At 49.4% G+C, this 26717-nt stretch overlaps 1 protein-coding gene across 4 annotated transcripts in view; it reads left to right on the top strand.

Moving 5' to 3' along the window:
- The window catches only part of IL1RAP (interleukin 1 receptor accessory protein), a 63801-nt gene that overhangs the window by 21726 nt on the left and 15358 nt on the right, over window positions 1-26717 (top strand). For 2 of the 4 annotated variants that reach the window (XM_042843863.2, XM_008173482.4), the window contains exons 2-10: window positions 58-125; window positions 10517-10802; window positions 11565-11757; window positions 15132-15297; window positions 16617-16688; window positions 18899-19028; window positions 20957-21105; window positions 25029-25178; window positions 25827-25970. In XM_042843863.2, coding sequence (XP_042699797.2) covers window positions 59-125; window positions 10517-10802; window positions 11565-11757; window positions 15132-15297; window positions 16617-16688; window positions 18899-19028; window positions 20957-21105; window positions 25029-25178; window positions 25827-25970 — 1357 coding nt within the window. In that variant the 5' untranslated portion in view covers window position 58. Of the gene's footprint in view, window positions 1-57; window positions 126-10516; window positions 10803-11564; window positions 11758-15131; window positions 15298-16616; window positions 16689-18898; window positions 19029-20956; window positions 21106-23724; window positions 24090-25028; window positions 25179-25826; window positions 25971-26717 lie in introns of those variants that run through there. The other 2 variants (XM_065557502.1, XM_024110058.3) reach the window with 2 other exon arrangements.

The raw sequence follows: 26717 nt of genomic DNA, 5'->3' as shown, positions 1-26717 counted from the left end.
GGTGAGAAAAGAGTTTTGAAATAACTGGAACTTCTTTGTGTGTGTTTGTATTGACAGGATGAAGCTGTGCTGCCTCCTGCTGGTGACTTTATGGCTGTGCATGGCCACCCTCAGCAGCAGCTCAGGTAAGTGAGGGGTCAGATTTTGTTTTAGGAAATGGCAGGCAGTGTCTTAGGTTCCACTCTTCCCACTCAGGACAGGAAGCACAGACTCATCTCTGGGCCTTTGAACTCAGCAGGGATGGATTTATTGCTTTAAAATAGTTGTTGTTTTTATATTCCTGGATGCAATGGCATCGGATGCAATGGGCATCTGAAAGAGTTTTGCAAACACAAGCTTCACAACACTCTGGTCACTAACATTATCCCATTTTACAGCTGGTAAAACAGAGACTCAGCGTGGGGGGGCGGGAGAATGACTTGCCCGAGGTCACTTAGTGAGTCAGGCAGGGCCGGGAATTGAACCTGAGAATCTTTCCTTCCTGTTTGGATCCAGAACATGAGATTCTGGCCCTTGAAGTCTGACTCACGTCTCAGTCATGGCTGCGGAGAATGGAACTTCTTGAATGGGCCAAGCTCGCATGCCAGCCTCATTGAGTCACGTTCCTAGCAGGAAATATGTTGTAATCCTCACGGGCCGTCTGGCTCGCATTCAGCTGGGCTGCTCGTGAAGAGGGGGATTGTATCGGTATCGGCCCCAGGCTTCCTATCTGGGGCGAAGGAGAGATGTCGTGATTGATTTACAGAAGGAAAACGGAAAGGGGCGGGGGGGAGGGGGACAAGCTCTAACTTTATTAGGGAAAACCCATTAAAGAATGAACATTCCAGGCAGCCAGTGGATGTTCGGTATGTCCCTCATGGGCATCGGCCTTGTTGCACCATTTACCGAGCCTGCGCTTGGATAACCCCCCCCCCCCCCCCCCGGAATCCCTAAGTCGGACCCCATCCCTTGCCCGTTGGAGCTGCCCTGGCTCTGCTGGGTCCCGCGTGCCCCAAGCCCCCGGTGGGTGCGAAAGCCGGTCGGATTCACCTTTCTGTGCATTTCTCCCGTGGAATCAAAACTGACCTGTCTACATTGTAGACAATCTCCCCTTCCATTTCGGGTAGGGTGCTGCTCCCTGGCAGTGCGCCAGAAAGCATTACCGGAGCATTTCACGCCGCCGCTCGCTGCGGTGACAAATCTGGGAAGCCCCAGCCAGTGAGCAAAATCCAGTTCCCCGCAGTGCCGTGGTTTGTAGCTCCTGGCCTATTGCCTCTGCAGGTGTTGCTGGATTCGTTCGGGCTTGTGCTAAAATGAGGACATCAGAAGCGGGTGCTATGAGTTGGGGTAATATGATCTACTGACAGGGCCGGTGCAAGGAAGTTTCGCGCCCTAGGTGAAACTTCCACCTTGCGCCTCACCCCCCCCAGCCCTGCAGCAGCTCCCCGGCCCCCCGAGGCGCGCGCCCCCCCCCCCCGTGGCAGCTTCCTCCACCCGCCTTGAGGCGCCCGCCCCGCGGCAGCTCCGTTCCCCCCCCCCCCCCGAGCGCCGTGCGGCAGCTCCCCACCCCAGCTCATCTCTGCTCTGCCTCCTCCCCGAGCACGCCGCCCCCGCTCTAATTCTCCTCCCCTCCCAGGCTCGCGGCGCCAAACAGCTGATTGGTGCTGCAAGCCTGGGAGGCGGGAGAAGTGGAGCAGCAACCGCACGCTCGGGGAGGGGGCGTAGGAACGATGTAAAAAAAAATTGGGGGCACCACTTTTTGGCGCCCCCAAATCTTGGCGCCCTAGGCAACCGCCTAGTTTGCCTAAATGGTAGCACTGGCCCTGTCTATTGATTAGACTAAGGTGCCACAAGGACTCCTCGGTCTTTTGGCTGATACAGACTAACATGGCTACCCCTCTGAAACCTGATCAGACTATGGGATTGGGAGCCAGGACTGCTGGGTTCTGTGGCCAGCTCTGCCCCTGACTTGCTCTGTATCCTTAGGCAGGACACTTAAGTTCACATTTTCAAAGAAGTGTCCACTAATTTTAGTGTTTCAGCTGTTGGGTGCCCTCCTTGGGACCCCAGGCCTACTGTGAAAAGGGGTTGAGAATCCATAGCTCCCCTGGGCTCCGCCTTAAAAAGGAGTTAACTGTTATCAGGAAGGGACGCACTTTGGTATCCATGGATGAAAGCACGATATACTGTGGGCCAGATTCTGGTCTCAGTTCATTGGTGTCAATCCAGAGTAACTTGTTTGAGGCCAGTGGAGTTACTCAGGTTGACACTGGTTTAAGTGAGATCAGAATCTGGCCAGATAATAGCCAGTATTTTACAGTGCAGAATGGGTTATGATGGCTGTTTTATAGACCTCTTTATCATATCCCCCCTTAGTCTCCTCTTTTCCAAGCTGAAGAGTCCTAGCCTCTTTAATCTCTCCTCATATGGGACCTGTTCCAAACCCCTAATCATTTTAGTTCCCCTTTTCTGAACCTTTTCTAGTGCCAGTATATCTTTTTTTAGATGAGGTGACCACATCTGTACGCAGTATTCGAGATGTGGGCGTACCATGGATTTATACAAGGGCAATAATATCTTCTCAGTCTTATTCTCTATCCCTTTTTAATGATCCCTAACATCCTGTTTGCTTTTTTGACCGCCTCTGCACTTTGCTCGGACATCTTCAGAGAACTATCCACGATGACTCCAAGATCTTTTTCCTGACTTGTTGTAGCTAAATTAGCCCCCATCATATTGTATGTATACTTGGGGTTATTTTTTCCAGTGTACATTACATTTATCCACATTAAATTTCATTTGCCATTTTGTTGCCCAATCACTTAGTTTTGTGAGATCTTTTTGAAGTTCATCACAGTCTGCTTTGGTCTTAACTATCTTGAGCAGTTTAGTATCATCTGCAAACTTTGCCACCTCTCTGTTTACCCCTTTCTCCAGATCATTTATAAATAAGTTGAATAGGATTGGTCCGAGGACTGACCCTTGGGGAACACCACTAGTTACCCCTCTCCATTCTGAGAATTTACCATTAATTCCTACCCTCCATCCTTAGAGGTTTTTAAGGTCAGGCTTGACAAAGCCCTGGCTGGGATGATTTAGTTGGGGATTGGTCCTGCTTTGAGCAGGGGGTTGGACCTGCTTTGAGCAGGGGGTTCCAGTTGCTGGCCAGCTCAGGTATGTTTTTATGACCTGCTACCCCATTGTTAAGTCCAGTTCTGGAGCTGCTTTCATCTCCAAGGTTTATTTTTGATGCTTTGAGGTTAGGTTGTTCCCCACCCAACTTTTAAAGTGAAGTGATGCTGGGGAAAGATGCCAGATTCGCAGCTGTGGGGGGAACCTGGAGGTCTAGCTGCAAAGCAGGTAGAGCAGTTAGCTACCCCCATGTTGTACTTACCTACGGGCATTAACCCCGAGCTGCCGGGATTCCTTCTGCAGACAAGAGCGGAGTTCAGCCTCTATGTCCAAGCAGGCCGCAGCTCTCAGAAGAGAGGAGCCCATTTCACTTAGGTCACTGATCTGAGGTTAGTTGGTCACTTTCAGTCTCTCCTCAGGTGAATCAGATTTGAACTGGTGACCTCTTTGATTCAAGCTCCATATCCTATTATCTGAGTCACCTAATCTTTTCCCCCCGGTTTAGTTTTGTGTAATAAACCAAAGTTATAAGCCAGAGTGGCCGGGGTTACGCTTTGAGACCAGCCAGCAACGTCCATGTCTCACATCGCTTTTGAGGGTTTTGTTCTGTTCGACTCAGCCGTTGATTAAAAACCTGTGAGACGCAGTTTGAGGGCCCATCGAGGCGTAACTGGATTTTGGCGGCCAGGGGCAGTCGTTGCAGTAGCCCTGTCAAAAGGTATAAGCTAAGCAGGGCTGCGCTTGCATGAGACGTCCATGGAAACCCCAGCATGCTGCAAGGAGCAGCCAACGCTCCTGCCTGGTGTCACGGGCACTGGGCGGTGTGAGACGGGAGCTTACAGAGAAGCTGTGGGAAAATGAAGAACCTGAGATCACCAAAGAGCCCCCTGGGCTTTGGATCAACCCATTGCTCGTCCTGCGCAGGGAAAGGGTATCCTGGATGGTAGTCACGTTTGCTCTGCTCTTCCCCCTCCCCCAATTACTCTTCTGTTGTGCAGCTGCACGAATAGAGAGACCACGTGAGGGTGTGGTGTGGAGGTTTGCTGGGGAGCATCTCCCCTGTGCCATTTACCAGTATGTAGCAGGCACGGCAGTGGAACGGTCTTGGGCTGGAACGTGTGTACGAAGGTAGACTCATAAGACACCGTCGGTATGAAGGGAACAGGTAATTGCCCAGCTCCCGCTGTCTGGGTGAACGTACCCACCTTTGGCTGCTGGCGCGCACTACTGTGTTCAGTCTGCCTTCTTCTCTTCCTCCGGAATCGTGACCCCAGCCCCTGCAATCTTGGCTTGGAGCGGAAGGTGGGGGATTTTTCGGTCATTACTACCTTCTACTTTTCTTGTCTCACTGATGCTGATTCTTTAGCGAGCTGAATGTGAGCCTGGCTCTCTCCTCCCAGCTCAGGGTATTGCTCAGTCAAATCAGTTCTGCTTAAGATGGTAAGGCAGCGGCACCTAAAGACGTCAGGAAGCTGCTAAGATGATAGTAGACCAGTGGTTTTCAACCTCTTTTCACGTGCAGACCCCTACAAAATGACGGTGCAGACCCCTTTGGAAATCTTAGCCATAGTCTGTGGACCACGGATTGAAAACCACCGTGATGGGGTATTGCTCGCTGTTGCTTCTCAGATGGGTGTGCTGGAGGAAAGTGCAGATAAGATCGGCTGAAGCTCGCTCTGGTGTCTACTAGAGCAAAGCATCAGGCCCTTGTCTCCGTATCCACTAAGAAACAACCCCCATCGCTGGCTCGCCGCCTGCTGTTAGCGCGCAATCAAACCCTTTGCAGGGAGGGCAGCTTTCCAAGGATTCAAGACAATTAAAAAGGATGCTTCTATTTGGCAATGGCGTAGTAGCAGATGCCAGCAGGGTAGATGGCTTGTCGCATAAGCAGCGCTTTGTAATGCCATCTCCAAGATTTTAACTAGTGATGGACAAAACTGGGGGCGGGGTTGGTTTGGCAGAATTTCATTGGTCAGGAGTTTTGAAAAACAAAAAACTGAAAGGAACTGGCAAGGGCTTAGAGCTGGGTCCTACTTCTTTTGAACCACGAAAGTTTGAGGAAGTTGGGATAGAGGGTTCTGGATTTGGCATATCTGTAACTTAACCTGCTTTAAAGTCCTTCCCCTTACAGCAATTTACAAAAGAATGTACCCACTTAATAATCACATCTATTATAGCTCTGAGCGCTTTATAAAGGAGGTCAGCATTATTATCCCCATTTTACAAATGGGGAAACTGAGGCACTGATTGAGGAAGTGATTTGCCCAGGGTCACCCAGCCGGCCAGTTGCAGAGCCATGAATAGAACACAGAGTCTCAGTGCCCTAGCTCGTATTGTGTGTGTGTATATCTGTGTGTGCATGGGCGCTTCTGTTGGTGTGTTGTGCTCGTGTGTGTGGAGGAGATGGTCTGTGTGTCCATAGGGGGCGTTCCTAATGGGGGAGTGGGGAGCATTGTGAACAAAGCTGCAATGTTCCAGAATGTTTATTTTCTACTTTCCGGAGGTCGAGCGACACCGTTATTTTCCCTCCTTCCCCAGCACTTTCCTTTGTGCAGAGAGGAACCCCCAGCTTTGCTCAGCTTCTGAGCAGGGTCCCGGCTCCCTGCTAAGCCTCCTCACCCGTCATACAGCCAGGCTGAGCAAGGGGGCAGGTTTTTAAAGCAAGAGAGCAAAGATGATAATAAAGAAATCTGCCTGGTGCGAGGTTGGTGTTGTAACACCCACAGCCCGGACCATTCAAAGTTAACTCCTCTCCCCCATCTGAGCTGCTTTTCCCCGTGCATCAGGGAAGAACTGTAGAAGGAGGGAGTCCTCCCTTCTCATCCTGTTCTCAAGGAACATTGAACACGTGCAGTGGCCTTAGAATGACCTTTGTCTCTGCTCCCCGGCCTCCTGGGTTGGAGGTGGATCGTTGGCTCCTGACACACCGGCTGGAACAAGTTTGCCCACCTCCCTGCACCTCGCTTGCTCCCCGTCCCTTTCCCTGGCAGGGTTGTAAACCAGCCTCTTCCCTGGGGTCTGCAGCCGCTGAACACACTGGTATTTACTGATGCTGGCTTTCCACGACCTGTCCCATCCCACTTCTCCTTTCCCCTTTGGCATGCATTGTTCCTCTTGCTGACACACTGAGATAGGTTGATGGTTTAGGGTGTTGGACTGGGACTCAGGAGAGCTGGGTCTAATTCCAGTCTCTATCATGAACGTGCTGCGTGACCTTTGGCAAGTCGCGCAGTCTCTTGGGACCTGGGTTCCACCAGCTGTATAATGGGTATAACAACACGTAGCTCATCAACCCTTTGTCAATTCAGATTTTAACTCTTCAGGACCGGGACGGTCTCTTCCTGTGTGTTTGTACAGCACCAGGCTCAATGGGGCTTCCGTCTCGAGACTGCAGCAGTACAAATTAATGCTAATAATAGTGACACTTGCATGCATAATTTTAAAATTAAATTGTATTGGCATCTCCAGGGTGAGTATCCATGGACTGTAACGGAGTTTCATCAGCTCTCTCTGTTAGGCAGCTTTAATGTGCCCTTTGCTACAGTATCTGAGGGTCTGTCTACACAGCAAAGAAAAACTCGCGGCTGGCCCGTGCCGGCCCAGTTGGGCTCGCGGGGCTCGGGTTGCAGGGCTGTTTCATTGCTGTGTAGACTCCCTGAGCTGCAGGGTCCCGCAGCCCGGCCTCCAGCCCAAGCCCAGAAGTCTACACAAGTCCCTCAAGCCACAGAGCGAATGCTAATTCCATCTAGCTTACCTCCGACAGGTCTAATTTGTGCAGGGAACGTTTCAGAGACAGGAAACTGCCTGGGCCTAGATTGTGAAAGCCAGAGCCCAAGGTAGTGTAAGCCCACGGGGCTCCATTGGCTTCAGTGGAGCTATGCCAGCTGAGGATTGCACCCTGAGTTCTGGACGGTTCTCCTGCACTGATCCCCGAAGCCCTCCTTGGTGTCGTCGTTCTACTTTGTAGTATGGCGGGAGCTGAGCTATCCCGTCAGTATTTAGAATGAAATCCTTTGTGTTGTGGAAGGATATTCACGGGGCTTGAAGTGTCCAGGGAAGGACGAAATGCCCTTGTCACCTGTTGAGACCGACATCGCCAACTGAAGTGTTATGGGCTTGCTGGCATCGGCAGTAAATACGTTTCTGAACTTCTAATGAAGCCTAACAGATTGGGGAGGGGGAGGGGTGCAGCAGGGAGCTGGCACACAAAACACTGCTGAATGCAAACAGATCAAGATCAGTTTCCAGCACAGATTAAATCCCCCACATCCTGGGCAAATGATACAACCAGCTCTCTCCAAGCCTGACAAACCCAGCAGGTCCTGCATTGTTCTGCGACAGCAGCGGGCTAGTCACAGCAGCAAAGGGCATTATCAGCATTGGGAAAAGAGCCACTGAACAGCTGAAGAGGAAGAAATGGCTTTTGTGTGTGTGAGAGATCACGTCACTTGTCCTCCTAGACAAAACCCAACCTCTCAGGCACAAGGCACCCACCATGGTAAATCTAAATCAGCCTGTGGGTATGGCCGCCTGGCTGCATCCTTTCACAGCAGCCTCAACCAGGTAGGAGGGGGTAGAGGGGAGCTCGTCTCATGCCCTGAAAGGTTTAAATGTCAGATGCAACACTTGTTTCTGCTGTCCGAGTTGAGATTGACGGTCCTTGGCTTTCCTTCCTGCGGTCTTGGGGCGTTTATCAAGATTTATGGAGCCAAGAGGGCTGGGGAGCAGTCAACCTCTCTAAAGCCAGACCCCTGCTTTGTGGTGAATGGTGTAGCCGTTCTTTATCAGCATGGCCGCCTGCTGCATTTCGAGTTCGTTCACTGAGGTTTGCAGCCCGCCACCTTCTCCAAGTTGGGATTCCTCAGCACGTCTTGACTCCTGAATCCGTGCAATGGACTCAGGAGTTGTTGGCCATTCCTTTCGTGACAGCCTTACTAAACGGTCAGGAAAATTTACCCAGCCCAGGTAACACCTCTCCTTGCCCACCGGTTACCAGAGTGATTGACAATCACGGAAAACCACAATTCTCTTTTAGGTGGCCATCGACCAACACCAACCCCCCACCACACCATGGGCAGTGCTGACTTGGGAGCTCTTCCGAAGTACAAAGGATTGTTCAGGATTGCGGAGTTCATTGGCCTTGAGCCCAGAACTTCAGTATTGCCATTTTGACGTAGGTTTCTTTTCCCCTCTGGCCCTGCCATTTGAAGAAATAAAGCCAACTGACACTTATCCAGCCCAAGGGGACATAGTGAAGTCAGTGGCACATGGAGCGCAGGTGAGAATGAACCCCAGGGAGCCCTCACGTACAGTCCCCTGATCTAATCCCAAGACATCACTCCGTGTTCACAGAGGAAGGACAGCACTCCCTTCTCTTAATGGGAAGCAGAGGAAGGGATGAGGCTGTAGGCTTTCTTTGTGAAAATAAATACCCCTAAAGCAAATAGCAGTAAAGCTTCATCATGCAGGCAGTCACTGACTGAACAGTCTGCTTTGTTAACAACTCTGAAGTCCCGACCTTGTATAAATCAAGTAGCTTGGACCTCATGCTTCTAAGTAGCTTAGCAATGTATTGGTCACAGTTGGCCTTGTCCATGATGTATGTGTCCCATTTGGCTTTGACCGTGATGCTGGTTAGCCAATGTTTTAGACTTACAGGATGAGGTTTTCAGTAGAACTCAGCATTGGCTTGACTCTGTTTCCAGAGGGGTCCCATAGGGGTTTTACCACTGGCTTCACTAGGAGGAGAGTTAGGCCAATGCTGAAAACACCAGCCAGAGAGTTTAAAGCGAAATAATTTTTAAAAATCTAGTTTCACTTTTCACTCTTTATGCCGTTTGCTATCCGCTCTCCGAAGAATGACATGAGGCCGCTCAGCTTGGCTTCCTGTTGACAGTCCATTTCCCTAGGTTTCTCCTGCTAGCTTGGGTTTCTCACGTTCCCAGGGAATACACGTTCCGTTTTCATTGACATTTTTAGACTCACAGGACAAACATTTCTGTTCAGATTGGGCCAGATTCTGCAATTCTTACATTTAAGGAGCGCTTCGTTATGCAGGCTAGTGTTGCTCAGAGCAAGGGTCGCCAAGTCTGTCCCGTTCGGTTGTGTTAGCCCCGCTCTTCACTTTGTTTGTTTTTAAATGTCAATTTGGGGCCAAAATACTTCCCACTGTCCCTTTGAGGAGGAGGAGGATGTGCCAAAAGGGCCTGATCCCTGGAAGGCAATGGGAGACAGCAGGATTGGTCCGAGGACTCTGGTTTTCTGTCTAGCAAAGCTCCCCCGATCTCTGCACACATGAGAGGCTGTGGTAAATCCCCTTCCATGTGCACTGTCACGGTATCTGAGGGCACTGCTGCAGCTGACTCAGTTCTCTGTCTGACTCACTCTGGTTTTCTGGGTTAGCACAAGTAGGAGGCCTTGCACTCCCACCAGACAGCCCTGTTTCCTGTGTGTGTGCAGGGCCTGCCCGCTGAGGCAGGATGTGTTGTCACACCACTAGCCTCTCTCGGCTCGCAGAGGAGAATTAGGAAACACAGCGCTTAGCCAGCACGATGGCTTTGCGATTCACTTGCATGCCGTGTCCATTTTACTGAGGAGCTTCCATGCGGAGGCAAACACGGGGAAAAGAGATGCCGGTTAAAGAACAATTGACCTTTTGCCTGTGCTTTGTCTTTATTCCTTTGTTATGGACGAAGATGAATGTGGGTTTGCTCTGCAGCTTTCCTCCTCCCAGCCCAGCGTCTGCCCTCTGTCAGACCCTGCAGTGAGCCCCCCTTGATCCTGCTTTCCGACGTGTGGGGCCATGGGAATGCATCTCAGGGCTCTGTGCCTTTTCCCCTGCTGGAGCACCCTCCCCAAAGAAGTACGCTGTGCCTCCTCCCATGCCAGGTCCTCCCGCTGTACCACCAGCAACCTTGCCCAGCCCCCATGTTTCCTTGCCTACACTATCATAGAAACAGGTCCCTGTGTAGTTGGTGGCACAGTGCCACTGAATTCTGCAGCAACAGCCCCTAAGTCCTGCGGCAACGTTAACCGATTCTGCCACCAGGAAATACCCTACGGTCCTGGCCCCTGCTGCCCCACACAAACGCACACACAGCGGTGGCATAAAGTTCATCAAGGAGGCATTTTCAGGTAAGATTTCTCTCCATGCTGTCCGGGAAGCCTGGCTCTACCCACACGAGTCCTGTGAGGTTGCCCTGGCAGGGACGCATATCTTGGGGAATTGTAGGAAGAACACCAAGAAGAAGGCAGGTTCCAGGTGCCCAGTATTCTGAAGGTAACATCCCCAGCTCTGTCTCCAATGACGCCACTAGACATGTTGATTTCAGTGGGAGCTGGAGCACATGCAGCAGTTCTTTTCTGCCCACGTGAAAGCTAAGACATCTCTTCCTTCTGGCCCTAGAACGCTGCGATGACTGGGGAGTGGACACCATGAAACAAATCCAGGTCTACGACGGGGAACCAGCTAGGATCAAATGCCCGCTCTTCGAGGCCTTCTTAAAATACAACTACAGTACAGCCCATTCGGCTGGCTTAACCCTGATCTGGTACTGGATTGGGCAGGACCGGGACCTAGAGGAGCCAATCAACTTCCGTCTCCCAGACAATCGGATCAGTAAGGAAAAAGACACCCTTTGGTTCCGGCCTGCCCTTCTCAATGACACTGGGAATTATACCTGCATGCTCAGGTAAGCAGCGCAGTAGGCATCAGACTTTAGGGCATGAAATGCCTTTTATATAACAGGAAAATTGTGTTGCTAGCTTAATATCTTGCTGTCGGGTGATGGCCACTTACATAAGAATTAATGGTGAAAGAATGTGACAGTTACAAGAATTTTCAGTGCCAAGCCAATTTATATTATAATAATGCTTAGCACCTTGCAGACATTAATGCACATACCTCTCCATGCTAACTGAGAGTGTCCATGGAGAGAATACTGGCAAAATCCACACGCCCTCTCCAGTAAGGCGCAATCTCTATATAGAAGTGGAGATAGCTTCAGAGGCAGGGTAATATGTCAACTGGATGCTAATTTGCCAAAGTTTCCTGACACCCCAAAAGAGTTCCAGGGAATTAAAAACAGCTCCGGGTGCAGGAGAAAATGAATGTAGCATCCCCAAAGCAACGGAGGAGATCTCAGTCTGTCTTCCTTTTTCACGTCTTAGCCCCGTTGTTTTCATGACGTTGGTAAAGGATGGTGCAGTACATGAGTTGTATTTGCATGGAGAAAACAGTCTTCAGTTTTTTCTAATGCACTGTGCGGCTGCTGTGTCTGTCTCAGTGTCTGTCTGGAGTTTTCCTACATGCAAATATGACAATTCAAGCTGTATCTATCTCATCAGAGTCGTCATGTCTCTGACCCAAACTGTGACCTTTAATTTTATTTCATTCATAATGCCACATGTATAAACTAGACCACGCTAATCGCGTTTCCCTCCTCTGTGCTTAGAAACACAACCTACTGCAGCAAGGTCGCGTTTCCCCTGGAGGTTGTGCAGAAAGACCAAGATTCTTGCGTCAGCCAATCAATAAAACCCACCGAAGAGCTGTTCTATTTGGAGCATACTAACGAGAAGATCATTTGTCCGGATATTGATGGCTTTTATCCTCCCAGCATAAAACCAACTGTCCACTGGTACAGGGTAAGAAAGGGAGTAGAGGGACTGTAGCCTGGGCCAGGCAGCGGGGTGCAGTGCTTCTCACCTGAAAGAGACAACTGTGCGATCCTTGCCATAGACGAACCAGGAGGCCAAATTCTACCCTAAACTCCCTGATGCAGCTCCACTGACATTACTGGAGCTGCTGCCACAATCTCGCTCCCTTTGAAGTCAGCAGTAAAACGTCCCTGGCTGGCACTGACGCAGGATTGGGGCCTAGATTAATCAGACTGGGACTTTTCAGCTTGGAAAAGGGATGACTAAGGGGGGATATGATAGAGGTCTATAAAATCATGACTGGTGTGGAGAAAGTAAAGAAGGAAGCGTTATTTACTCCTTCTCATAACACAAGAACTAGTAGTCACCAAATTAAATTAACAGGCATCAGGTTTAAAACAAACAAAAGGAAGTATTTCTTCACACAATGGACAGTCAACCTGTGGAATTCCTTGCCAGGGCATGTTGTGAAAGCCAAGACTATAACACAGTTCAAGAAAGAACTAGATAAATTCATAGAGGACAGGTCCATCAATGGCTATGAGCCAGGATGGGCAAGGATGGTGTCCCTAGCCTCTGTTTGGAAATGGGCACCAGGGGATGGATCACTTGATGATTATCTGTTCTGTTCATTCCCTCTGGGGCACCTGGCATTGGCCACTGTCAGAAGACAGGACACTGGGCTAGATGGACTTTTAGTCTGACCCAGTATGGCCATTCTTATGTTCTAACAAGGAAGAGTTTAGCCGCAGGGTGGCCTTCTGGAGAGGGCAGTAGACCAGGACTCAGGAAATCTTGGTTCAGTTCCTGGGCTGTTGAATGACCTTGGGCAGGTCACATGCCCATTCTGTGCCTCAAGGTTTCCCCATCTATAAAATAGGGCTAGCTATGCTGACCTCCTTTGTAAAGCACCTGGACATCTACGTCCCAATTATTACTATTAGGTGAAGAGGTTGGAAAGTGATGAGTGATTTTTGGGGGCCCGACTGGAGGCACCGCCTGAAAATTAGGCCCCTCTCCAGTGTCTGCAGTTGGGTGCTCCTCACTTTTTAAAATCTTGATGTCTCCTTTGAGGTTTTTGAGATTCCGCTTGCCGTGGCTAGCGACAGGCATTGCAGTGTCCAAGAGGAATAGCTTCATTTTGGTGGTTTACATGACTAATTTGTATCATCTATTGATGTTCAAATATTGACAATCAATTAGCAGAATGAAACAAAGAGCCCCACTTAAATCATTTTGCAGACAGCAAGCCGTAAAAGTCATTTTGCCTAGTAAAAGCCATTAACAATGGTATATTACCTCTGTCTTCAACTGTCACATTAAGATAAATCTGAGTTGGAAACGCACCATTCAGAAATAATCACTTGGAAAACGTACAAATCTTTGGCTTTTATGACAGTCAAGTTATCATCAGCATATTTAGAGGCTATAAACCTTTCTGAAAAGGGGCCTGTAACTTGGCACTTGGGACAGGTTCCCTGCTTTTTCTGACAAAGAGGAAGGCTTATTAAGGTTCCTGTCCTGTGGATTTCTTTTGGTCAGTTGCTCATTTTGGGTCAAATCCTCAGCTGACATCCATCAGCGTAGTCTCATTGAGAGCAAAAGTGCTATGCCAGCTGCAGACGTGTCCGTGCAACTTGGTGTCAGTTTGTGAATAGAGTTAAGTTTAGTTCTTGTCCTTTTTTTCACTTCCGTATCTTTCTTTCTTCTGGGCCCCTCACCCTTCCAGCATCTCAGCATCGCTAAGAGCTCTTTCTCTTATAGAACCTGATAAGTCAGAGCTGGAATAAACCTACTAGAGTCATCTACTCCTTCCCCTTGCCTATTCAAGATTATTCCTTGCAGTACCTGCGCTCGCTGTCATAGAGAGAAAGAAGAAAAACCCAACACACGAAGGGGAGCAGTGGAGACAAAATTTTATTGAGGCAGTTTTGTTAGTGCCTGGATACTCCAGTGATTAAGAACATAAGAACATAAGTAAGGCCGTACTGGGTTAGACCAAAGGTCCATCTAGCCCAATATCCTGTCTACCGACAGTGGCCAATGCCAGGTGCCCCAGAGGGAGTGAACCTAACAGGTAACGATCAAGTGATCTCTCTCCTGCCATCCATCTCCACCCTCTGACAGACAGAGGCTAGGGACACCATTCCTTACCCATCCTGGCTAATAGCCATTAATGGACTTAACCTCCATGAATTTATCCAGTTCTCTTTTAAACGCTGTTTTAGTCTTTTAAACGCTGTTATAGTCCTAATTAAAAGCATTGGAAGTGCAAAGGTGGTTAAAGTTTTACTTGCCAGCGTGTTCCATCACTTCTCTTGTAAACCTTTCCACGGCCCCATAGCTCTTGTTCTGGGACTTTTCCCCTAATCTCCAGCCAGAGGTTTTCCTTTTTAATTTCATCCCATTATACCCCTTGGTACTGAGCTAAATAATTCTTCTCCTTTCTTGGTGTTTGTAGCCTCTAAATAACCTGTAGGTAGTTACGTCTCCCCTTTGTTCACTGCTTAGCTAAACTGTGTGCATTTATGGGCTGGTTTCCAGAGGTGCCGAGACCCGCAGATCCAGTTGGCTTTGGTGGGTGCTTTGAAAATCACAGCCTAAAAGAGCCTAATGGCCCAGGAGTTTGAGGGATGTTATGGCAGGAGACACTAGCAGGTGCTGTTACAGTCTCACCTGTTCGCTTTCTTACAGCGCGAGCAGCGTACAGTCCGAAGACATGCTGTATGGTTAGTTTTGTGATGTGGAATCTTTGGGGGAGCTGTTATAAACAGTAAGGGAGTTTGCTGTCTGTCTCAATCTCTCTAATTCTTGAGGCAGAGTTGCTCCCTGGGAACCAGGCATTGGCTGATATTTCTGAAAGAGGGGATTTGCCTGCAGGCTGTTTGTAGCATCCTCTGTTCCGGCACAGGTGCCTATAGTGTGAAAAAAGAAGTTAAACAAAGGCAGTACCCAACTCCACATCAGTGATCTCTCCATCAATGGGAAACTGACCTGAAGAGCCCCAACAACTCATACCGCTTGGAAGAGAGGCGAAGAGGAATTAGACATACAGTTCAACGGGAGCTGGGTGCCTGATTCCTTCCAGTTCCTTGGACTATCCCAGCCTTAATCTTTCCTGAAAAGTAACTTGCTCCATCTGGGGAAACTGAGGCAAAGGGTGGACAAATGTCCCCCTCACCTTATTGGACTCATGAGATTTTAATGCTGTAAAACTTAGACCTTAGCCTGAATTGAATCAAAATCCAAATACTGCCTGCTAGGCTTATTCCAAGCAGAGCTTTAGATTTTTATAGAGGGATTGAAAACAAGTTTCTGAATTTTTGTTCCAAAAATGTAAGTGTTTTGCTGTCTGCTTCTAGAACTGTGTGTTGGTGAAAGGCTTCCACGACCGATATCCCAGAGACTCAACACTCATCATTGGCATTGTCCGCGGTGCGTACCAAGGCAACTACACCTGCATTGTGAGCTACACGGAGAACGGAAGGACCTACAACCTCACCAGAAGCATAAGGATGAAGGTAGTAGGTAAGGAGGATAAAAAAACCATGCAGAATTTTAGTGGCAGAGATGAAAAGATCTGGAGAAGGCTCTTGCGGGCTCAGTCAGTGACTGACTATTGGTCCCATCTCTGACTCCTTGGCATAAATGAATTAATTAATCTGCCACCACCAGGTGTGTATTTCGGTTTGCTGGAGTCAGCCTCCCCCGGCGTGTGAATGCCCAGGACACATCTCTGGCTGGGTGAGTAGTGCAAGTGAGGATGAGATGATCTGGGCTGGCCTCTGCTGGCATCGCCTCGTTATGGTCTGTCCATGGTGATCTCAACTCACGATTAGAAACAGCGTCTCATTTTTCCAGTGGCTGCTGTATGTTTCCTACCATCTCTCAGGCTGTATTTTAAAAGTAGCAGGCTCATCTGTTCAGACGGTAGGATCTTCAGGGCAGAGATTGTCTCTTCAGAGCTGCCTACAGTGTGCGTAGCACACACATGTGGTGCTATGCAAGTAACAAAGAACGCTCAGTCTAAGGCCTTGGCTACATTGGCAATTCACAGCGCTGCACTTGTGGCGCTCAGGGGTGTGAAAAAACACCCCCCTGAGCGCAGCGAGTGCAGCGCTGTAAAGCGTCAGTGTAATCAGCGCCTGCAGCGCTCGCTCGCAGCGCGGCACGCTATTCCCCTCGGAGCGGTGGAGTACTTGCAGCGCTGCGAGCGAGCTCTCACAGCGCTGGCGGCGCGACTATAGTCGCAAGTGTAGCCAAGGCCTAAGTGGCAGCAAACGCAATGCAGAATGTAAAGCCCCGGTAGACACTAGAACGTGCTTGTGTCAGGTGGTAACAGCTGCTCACGGAATGCCTGGTAGGAGGAGAGAATACTGCTGGCAGGAAAAACCAGTTTTTGTTGTTGTTTTTAAAGAGCAGCAGTAGAAAAATCTGTGGGATCGGCTGAACTGTAGGTAAAGGCCGAAATGCCTAGATGGAAGTGTGATTCCTCCGGACTGCAGCTGGGCCCAGATCATCTATCCAGACAGCCCTATACTTGGGGGTTTTCAAAATCTGGATTGGGCACCAAGTTTTGTGACTGGGACCACTCTCTACTTAGATCAGCTTCTGCTCTTTGGGACATATGCACAATTCTTAGCAACTCCAGCGGGAGATGGGTACACACATCTGGGGGCTCAGGGAAGCAGGGGGTGAGTGACCCTAGTGTGCGGTCACAGAGGGTAGGGTATATGCAAATGGCTAGTGACTATAAAATAGTCTGAAATCATTCAATATCCTAATGAAGACTGATTGTGTTTTCAACTGGGACCCCGGGGGGGGGGATTCTGTTTTCTGTTCTGCAGGATCTCCAAACAAGGCAATGCCACCGCAGTTTCTCTCTCCAAATGCGAAAATAATCTACGAACTCGAAGCAGGTAAATCACAGCGGTAGCTGGCCACAGTGATGGGGAAGATTATCTTAAGCCATGTAATTAACAAGCACAGGGGTTCATTTCGGTTGCCTGCTTTCCCACGGCTCTCCTTTGCATCTTTACTTGAAGAATATGGGGGCCAGGATTGCTTTGCAAGCAGCATGGGATCCTCTCTCTTTTCTGTCGCTTCCAAATTGCCGAAGCCCAATTATGGGACACGAGAACACAGCTTAAGGCAGTTCTTTGAGCAGACAGACTTACTGAAATAATAAACATGGAAATCAGGCCCCAGCTCGTAGGAGCAGCTTCAGAAGCAGAGAAAGCACTGGAGAGAAGGGGGTAAAATGGGGCGCAGCTGGGGGCATCCGTTCCTCAGAAGTGGCCAAGACAGGGATCTGCAGACATTCAGAGAACTTTCTACAGGTTTAACTGGACTTTCTCTGCCCCGTGCTGATTGTTTGGTTGTGCTAACCCTCCCCTCCCACAGTCTCCTTAGCTTATCTTCACTCCACACCTGCCCGTCTTCTCTCCTGCCCTCTCCCCCACCCCTTTCTTTCTATTTAGCCGATCTCCTCCACTTCCCCGGCCCTCTGCCTGTCTGGTCTCTTTAAATTGTTAGCTCTTCGGGGCAGGGACTGTCTGATACTCTGGGTTTACACAGCTCCTAGCACATTCTTCGTTGATCGTTAGGCACGGACAGCTTCCGGGACCTGCAGTATTACAAATAATAAATAAATAATAAACATGATTCATAACAAGGAGGAAGATCTTGTCCTGAAGGCACTGGATTTGGGCTCAGGAGATCTGGGTTCAGTCCCTGCTCTGCCACAGACTTCCTGTGGGACCTTGGGCAAGTCATTACTCTCTCTGTGCCTCAGTTCCCCATCTGTAAAATGGAGACAATAGCCCCATCTGGCCTCCCAGGGGTGTTGAGAATAAACCAATTATTGTGTGTGGGGGAGACCCCACTGTCGTGGGGTTCACTGACAGCTGGGGGTGCCTCCTCCTGGCCGCTCTGGGACCAGCACCATCCAGGGCCAGGGCCCCCCTTCTGCTGCTTGCTGCACATCCTACTGCTGCACTCTCTGTGACACTTGGCCCTCCGGCCAGGTCGCTGTGCGCGCTTCCCCCTTAGGGGGTATCACAGTCTCTTCAAAGCCATCTTCCCAGTCACTGCCTAACTGGTGCCACTTCCCCAGTGGCAGGTAGGGGAACCTGGGCCCACCCTCTACTCCGGGTTCCGGCTCAGGGACCCTCCACTCAGCAGCCACGGGCTGTTCCACCCTGGACCTTGCTGCCTTTTCCCTGAGCCCTTCCTTACCTTCCGGCTCTCCCCACTTCTCTGGGTTTGCCAGCCTCACAGCTCCCTGCTCCCAGGGAGTAACCGTAGGCTACTTGCCTCCGTAGCCCCAAACACACATCCCTTTTCCCTGGCAGTAACTGCAGGCTGTTTCCCACGGCCCCCTCTGTTATCAGCTTCCTGCCTTTATAAACCCAGCCCATCCCTCTGGGCTTCCTCAGTCAGCCAGGGGATTACTTAAACCTCCTATTGCCCTCAGCTGTGGCCTGGCTGGTTGATTGGCCTCCTCCTTAGCCTACATTAACCCCTTCAGGGCAAGTATGGGGTGAACACCGCACCACAGGCGCTCACAATGTGGTGGTAGGAACCACTTAAGTATCTGGTTAGGGAGAGAGTTGTTTGTTTGTTTGTTTACTGTTTATTTGTAAAACAAAAGTGAAATATTCCCACTACTGCACGGTTATCAGACATTTGAAAATGTATTTTGGCCACATTCCCGGTAGTTTTTGTGTCTTTTGCTAGTTGCTCTTCAGAATCTTTTTTTGACCTGCCTGATTATACTTTTACACTTGACTTGTCTGAGTTTATGCTCCTTTCTATTTCCCTCAGTAGGATTTGCCTTCCAGTTTTTAAAGGATGTCTTTTTATCTCTACCCGTCTCTTTCACTCTGTTGTTTAGCCGTGGTGGCATTTTTTGGGTCCTCTTCCTGTATTTTTTATTTGCAGTATACATTTAGTTTGAGCCTCTATTATGGTGTTTTGAAAAAGCTTCCATGCAGCTTGCAGGCATTTCACTCTTGTGACTGTTCCTTTTCATTTCTATTTACACTCGGGCTATGAAAGGCCTTGGACAGTAGAAGCGATGCAAAGCTGCAGCTGCTACGTCCACTTCACCCTAATCCTCTGCTCCTAGGTGCCGAGCTTGTTCTGCCCTGCGAAGTTTACTTCACCTTTCTGAAGGACTCCCGAACGGAGCTTTGGTGGACGGTTGATGGAAAAAATACAGACGATATCACAGACCCGACAATAAAAGTCTCCGAAAGGTAACGTTTCGTAACGTTCATTGCATAGCTTTTTCAGCCCTCTCCGCTAGCCGCACACGGGATCCCACAGAGAGAGGCCTGGGGTATTCAACAGCACTGCCCCTTTTGGCAACACCTGGAGCTCCCAATGGAAAAAGCCTGTTCAGGTTATTGGCAAGTCTCAAACTTTAGGAGCCAAGGGTCACTCGTTTCTTAGTGTTAGTCAGATCAAATCCCTTCAGGGTGCAGTGCAGCACCCGTGCGTAGTTATGATACTTAACCACGATCTGCTCCTTGTTTGTCACCAAGTTTTCTTTCAAAAGAGACATCGTTAAGAGACTCCATAAGCTAAGGAGAGCTCATCATTGGGATTAGCATCACAAACCGGCTAGGGTGTGCCACTGCCCTCTAAGGAACATAAGAGCATAAGAACGGCCGTACTGGGTCAGACAGTCATCATTTTGTTCATAAGAATATTAATAAATATGATGGGTAGTAGAACCAATCCATAATGAGCTTGGGGATGAAACAGAATTCATTTGAAGATGAGCATTATCATCATTAGAATGTCATGTACATAAGAATGCAGGCCTTGCTTACAGGATAGGGCACCCTAAGCAGTGACTCTGAAAAAGATTTAGGGGTCATGGTGGATAATCAGCTGAACTTGAGCTCCCAGTGTGATGCTGGGAGCTCAAGCTCAAGCTCAAGCTCACATTAGCCAAAATAGCTAATGTGATCCTGGGATGGAGGGCAAGGGGATATAAAGTAGCAGAGCGATTATTTTACATCTATTTGTTGCAGTAATGTGCAGCCACTGCTGGAATAGTGTGTCCAGTTCTGGTGCCCACAATTCAAGAAGGACGTTGATAAATTGCAGAGGGTTCAGAGAAGAGCCACGAGAATGATTAGAGGATTAGAAAACCTGCTTTACAGCGGTAGACTCAAAGAGCTCCATCTATTGAGTTTAACAAAGAGAAGGTTAAGGGGGGACTTGATGACAGTCTGTAAAAGTACCTACATGGGAGACAAATATTTAACAATGGGCTCTTCAGTCTAGCAGAAAAAGGTAGAACATGATCCAATGGTTGGAAGTTGAAGCTAGAGAAATTCAGACTGGAAATAAGGCGTAATGTTTTAACAGCAAGAGTTATTAACCATTGGAACAGGGCTGTGGTGAATTCTCCGTCAATGACAATTTTAAAATCAAGATGGGGTGTCAGTCTAGAAGATCTGCTCTATAAATGATTTGGGGCAAGTTGTCTGACCTGCACTATACAAGAGGTCAGACTCAGTGACCACAACTCTCCCTCCTGGCTCTGGAATTTGTGAATCTATGACTAGGTGTTACAGTAGCACATAGAGGTTCCAACCAAGATTGGGGGTCCAGCGTGCTGGTTGTTGTACAGACACATATTGAAGGACAGTCCCTGTTTCAAAAAGAGTTTACAGACTAGACAGACAAAACGAAGTGGAGAAGAAAGGAAATCTTATTATCCCCATTTTAGAGATGGCTAACTGAGGCACAGAGAGACTAAATGACTTGCCCAGGGTCCCATAGAGAGTTTGTGATGAAGGTGGATACTGAACCCAGATCTCATGAGTCTTTGTCCAGTGCCTTATGGCAAGCCCACCCTTCCCCTCTAAAATGCCCCAGGACACCAGTTAAACAATCCTATTTCGCACGCTGGCAATAAGCAAAAGTAATGCCAAGAAAATTAAACGAAACCAGTTCACAGAGCAACCAAAAGGTCAAACCGTTCCGCTGTGAAAAATGAAGCAATTCCTAAATATGGGTGTGATTTTGCAAAAAAGAAAAGGCTGAATTGCGTGTGTGTGTATGTGTGTATATATGTATACGTGTGTGTGTATATGTGTGTATATATATAAAAATCACAAATAGTGCAGCCAACGTTAACGTGTGCAACCCTTTAACTTTTCTGTTCCAGCGTCGTTACTGACGACCTTGGACACAAGCAGGTCACAAAGACTCTGACCATTCCCAAGGTCACAGCCAAGGACTTGAAGCGTAACTACACCTGTCATGCCAGAAACACCAGAGGGGAGGTTCACCATGCGGCCCTGGTGAGAATGAAAGGTAATGGATTTGCTCAACCGCGGCTTAACGGATGCAGCAAGGCAAAAATCTTAGACGCATGGTCGAATATGGAAGAAATTTCTTGGGACAAGATGGGCCTTGGCTGAACGTGGTCATACAAGGGAATAGAGGGAGTAAATATTTCCTGCTCCCTCTGCTCCTGTGTAGCCTTCTTATTGTTACCCAGATGGCACTTCCGGCTATAGGGACGAGAGTGGAGGCTGCATGCCTGATATTCCCCACTGTGCTCAGGTGGGTGTGGAGAAAGATGGGGTGTGAAACCATGGTTCTAGTCCCTCTAGGCACCAAGTGGAGCAGGGCCAAAGAGGCTAGTAAGTTGCACCCTGAAAGGAAGGAAAGGACGAACTCTCCCTCAAAGCAAGGGAGAATTCTGTCTGAGTCACGGTTCCTTGTTGGTGCCGCTTCTGGGGTGGCGCAGCGACTTGTTGCCCTTCCACGGGCTGAGCCTAAAGGCTCGATCTCGCCCTCGGGGAGCAGGGGCTCATGGTGTTCTGCCCCGAGGTGTTTTCCAGTTCAGGGGCCGGCACCAGGTTGTTACACTACGTCAGCGGTCAGACCCCTCTCGGAGGTGCCATCCAGTTGTTCTTTAGACATCTGTTATCTCCGTGGTGCATGGACACGGTTCCCATTTATCTCTGTACCGCGGGAGGAGAAGATACATCCTGCAGCCGCCAGATCTGATGGCTTTTCTACGTTCATTTCTGCTGACCAAGCTGGGTTGTGTGGGAAGCTGCAGCCCTTTTTGTACTCTGTCTCTTCTTTTAAAGCTCAAGATCCCAGTCACCGAACTACATGAACCATTCTGCCCTAAATGATGGAAGAATATTTTCCTCCAACCCCATGCCAAGCGGTACATGCAGTGGGTGCTGTCAGCACAGGCTGGGGGAGCTTTTGCTGAGGCCTGGCATTTCTGGACTGTGCACCAGGAAATTGAAAAAAACATGGGCTGATTAGACTTGCCGGTAGAGCGATGCGCTGACCTCCCTTTGTAGCCTAGCAATGCTCACTGTCCCAGGTGCTGCTCAGGCTCTTTTCCCGGCTTTAAACATGGCACCGCTTTGCAAGAGGGTCAGTGGAAACTCACCAAGGCACGAGCACACAGGTTCTTCCCACTGAAGCTGTTCACCCCTGTTAAACACAGTATTTTTAGTGTGGGTGACCCAGGCCCTGTGCATCAGTAGAACAGGCCCGTGAGTCAGATAACTGCCCTTCACTGGGAAATGCTAATCTGAGCATCCTCTCTGACCCTGGGGCCTCTTTGAAGAGAGAAGACGTTCGTGGTCTCTCCTGATGGGTTTCCTGGCAGAGTGTCCCTGAGGCAGGTCACCACCTTACTGCTTCCCCGCCAGTGTGACCGGACAGACAGGAAATGCCTTTTGGACGTTGCTGGTGCTTGAAACCCTTCTAGGTCACGTTCCTTTGAGATGCCCAGAGGGAGACTAAACAGACCTCGGAGCATGAAACACTCTGCACCGTGCTCTGGTTTGGGTTCCTGCCTCGGTCACTGTGGGAGGGTGATCTAGAACTGCCAGGACTGGGGGCAAATTCCAGATAAAAAGTAACAGAGGGTCCTGTGGCACCTTTGAGACTAACAGAAGTATTGGGAGCATAAGCTTTCTTGGGTAAGAACCTCACTTCTTCAGATGCAAGTGAGAAGTGAGGTTCTGACCCATGAAAGCTTATGCTCCCAATACTTCTGTTAGTCTCAAAGGTGCCACAGGACCCTCTGTTGCTTTTTACAGATTCAGACTAACACGGCTACCCCTCTGATACCAGATAAAAAGTGTAATTCAGAGACATTGACTTCGCAAGCCGACTTTTTCTAGAGCGGTTTCTCTCTTAACCTGAGAGGTATTTTTCCTGTTTCACACACCCATGTCACAGCAGCCAAAACCCTTTCTTCAGGCATGTCCGCACCAGGTTTCCTTAGCCAGGCAGACATTTCTGTTACCTCACTAAGTGGGTGACAGCACTGTACAGAGACTGCCCGGCGGCACATCAGGAAAGATTGCTGTTTCTAAGAAGCTCCACCAGAGTGGAGTCTGCCCTGTTTAAATCTTTCAAATGCAAGATGCCAAAAAATAGCCTTTTGGCTCCTCATGTTCCACTCTGCTGCCGCCAGGGTTGCTGGGAGTTCAGACATGATTGACTCGAAGGAAGGCTTTCCTCACTAACGACCGCTTTGCAGCTATTCTCATCGAATTGTCCACTCGCGACAATCTTTGTGTGTCTCTTCAGACAGGCGCCCCAGACAGAGCATGCAATTAATCAAGGCCAGAGCTGGGTTAGAGCCATCTATCTATCTGCCTACCTGAGGCTTTTCTCGAGCAGTCATCCCTGTAGTGTCTATGCACTTACTTCTTGTCTCTGGATAGGAAAACGGAGATGCCTGGCAAGTTGACCCTTTGATTAGAAAACACAGCCATCCAGGACCTCACAGAACACTGTTTCTTGGCTGACTGATGCTTGACTGTCTGCAACTGTCTCTCTTTCCCTCCTGTCCACTTTGTCAGACCCCCAGGAGAGTTGACTGGAAGCTTCTCTTTCTGTAGAAAAATTACTTATGTCCTCTTTTTCGCTTTCTGCTCCATTCCACAGCAGAGTGCAAGAACCAGCCTGGACCACAGCAGGCTAAAGTCAACTAGCTGCAGACCATCACATCATGTCACTCGTGGCTCAAACTGGCCAGGACCTAACCTCTCAGTACCATTTGCCTTATAAATGTTAGCAAGTGGGCTTGTATTTCTTTTATGTTGGCTATGAAAAAATTCCCCCCTCTCCCTGCCACTGGTTTATATTCATTTCTGGCTCCTGGTTTTATTCTTCTTGGGATTGTCTCTTTCACGGTTCCGTGTATCTCTTGTACTGTTTGCTACCCATGGAGACTTGGTGGATTCTTTCAGTTTGTATATTCTCTTTCTGGTGGTTTGGTTTGTTCGCTAATAAAGCTCAGTTATATTCACGAGTTTTGTGATGCTTCTACTTACTGCTGATGGCTCTCTATCCCAACTGCCGCTGCACACGTCACGTAGTTCGGCTGTGCCCATTCAAAGAGCAGTATTTGCCTAGTGATGCCACACAGTTACCACGTTAATTCCTGTTCTAAGTATGAGGGAAAAACAGGGGCATCTCAGATACTACTGTTACAAATGCTGGCTTCATGAGAGAGTCTGTCTTGCTTAGGACAAGTCATCTTACCTCTTTGCAAACATTTCAGTCTTTCCAGTGTTTTCTCAGAGCCTTCCTTCTGGTTCGTGACTAGAAACAGTCGGGGGATGCTACTGACATACTTGTTATCTTTTTGGGACAAGGCATGAGAGGAGCATAAGATGGTGGCCATGAGTTATTCCGCTCCAGGCTGGGGCTGTTGGTTACGGCCTGGCTTTCCCCGTATCCATGCGCCGATCACACCCACTGCACTTGCTACATGCTGTTTCCAAGGCTAGGATTGTTCCGGAAAAGGCGGCTTTCACAATCCTACCCTCTGGGGCCAGCTCGAACCTTTGGGCCCAGCCCAGAGTGAGGGCCATCCTGCGGCAGAAGGGAACTGTAGCTCAGAGATTCCTCCCTGGCCTCTGTCTTGCTCCGGGAAGATGTGGGGAGTGACCCATCTTCAGTGTCTGTATGGGGAGCAGAACTGGCCCTTCAGTCATTTTGTCTCCCTTTCAATTGCCTCCTTCATGTTGCAACCGCCCAGCATCCTAAAACTGCCCAGGGCTCGCGTGTGTGTGTTTGTGTGTGTTTATTTAGGCATTAGCCTTTGATGTCCTACAGAAACCTCCATTTGCAGATGGGCTCACATTGTATTATGCCCTTCGGCTGCCTGTGATCCAGCCATGTGCCCATTCAAATGGACGACCAGCGTATTCCATGAAAAAAGACCTGTCTGTTTTTAACCCCAGTTCTAGCTCCAAGGTACACTGTGGAACTGGCCTGCGGACTAGGATCCACCGTCTTGCTGGTGGTGATCCTGATCGTCGTCTACCACGTTTATTGGCTCGAAATGGTTCTCTTCTACCGGGCTCACTTTGGAACGGACGAAGCCATCCTAGGTAAGGGTTTCACAGAGTTACAGGGCCTGCTTCTTGCTGCCAGTCCCTTTGGTTCTGGAGATAACTTTGTGTCAGGCCATTTCTACCCCTCCAGAAGCAGGGTATCACTGACCCTAAACGTCCTTAACTGTTTTCCCTTTTCGGGGTGAACGGAGTGCTTGCGAGAAGAGCCAGAGGCAGGGTCTAGGAGGGTATCCTTGCAGTAGGTGCGGCATGGCCATGATAGTGTAAGCTCTCCACACATTGCTTCATGGGACCGTCTCGAGGGACAGGGCTATGTTGTCCAGTCTCTGGGCTCTCTGCTAAAGGTGTGGAAAGAATGGTCTTCTGTCTCGAGCACAGAATCAGGCTTCTTATGTCACTCTGAGCTCATCCCCCAGGCACGCCACACCGCTTTTTCTTCCTATGGAGAACTGGGATGATAGTAGGTCCCTGGCTAGAATGGCGGGTTTGCTGCTGATCCCGTGAATGTGTGCCAGGCGCTTTGAGTCCGGCCGAGGCTGGAGAAGCGCAGAGCCTTGTCTGGCGAGATGGCTCATAGGTACAGGTCCCCGGCGTCTGTAAGACTCGAGAGGCAGCAGGGGAGGCGGGGGCTGAATGGGGGAGGAAGGCACGGACCGTAGCCAGTAACCGAAGTGTCTCTCTCAGACGGGAAGGAGTATGACATTTACGTGTCCTATGCCCGGAATGCCGAGGAGGAGGAGTTTGTGCTGCTGACCCTGCGTGGAGTCCTGGAGAATGAGTTCGGATACAAGCTGTGTATCTTCGACAGAGACAGCCTCCCCGGGGGAAGTGAGTATGTCCTGGGGGATGCCCGCCATTCATGCCCTTCCCCTTTAGTAGGTGGGAGGCCGTGGTGATTGAGAGGAGGGTGAGAACAACCTGACCTTTCATGTTACACTTCATTTCAAAGCAATGTCCCCCACGCCGTTAAACATCCCTCGGAGCAGATTCCGGCATCTTGCTTCATGGGATGTTGCAAACACTTGGAGCCAGCGTGCGGGGCGCTGCCGTGGTCAAATGACAGTGGGTATTTTTCAATGCTCTTTCCAGGAGGAGTGTTGAACTGCGCTCTAAAAGCACCGCAAGGCAACCAGACCCCTATCCTTAAATAAAATTTCTGAACTGGCCTAAGGAGGAGAGGATAAAGTTGGGGGGGTGGACTGAGGAATAGGGGATTTATTGTACTAGCTCAGATCCGTAATCCATCCAGTGCATTACCACGTCACTGACCCTGGCTAGCACCCGCTGCGTCAGAGGAAGGTGCAGTAAACCCTGCTATAGCAGTGATGGGATGACCAGTCCTCAGGGAAAGTTTCCTACTAATCTCCATTAGTTAGAGAGTAGCTCATACCCTGGAGCATGTCTATCCTTAGTAAATATCAGCATATTCATAACCCTGAGTAGCAAATACGACATTTGTATTTTTGGGGGGCCCACCCGTTAATGATGGACAGGGCCAAGGGGCTCCACACCCGGGAGTGGCCGAATCCAGGACCCTCCTTGGATCAGTTGTACAAACCTGGGGTTGCAGAAGCA

The sequence above is a fragment of the Chrysemys picta genome, chromosome 9 (assembly GCF_011386835.1).
Source record: "Chrysemys picta bellii isolate R12L10 chromosome 9, ASM1138683v2, whole genome shotgun sequence".
NCBI classification, from domain to species: domain Eukaryota; kingdom Metazoa; phylum Chordata; order Testudines; family Emydidae; genus Chrysemys; species Chrysemys picta.
The sequence above is the reverse complement of the archived record's forward strand: the minus strand, read 5'-3'. Positions and strand labels throughout refer to the sequence as shown.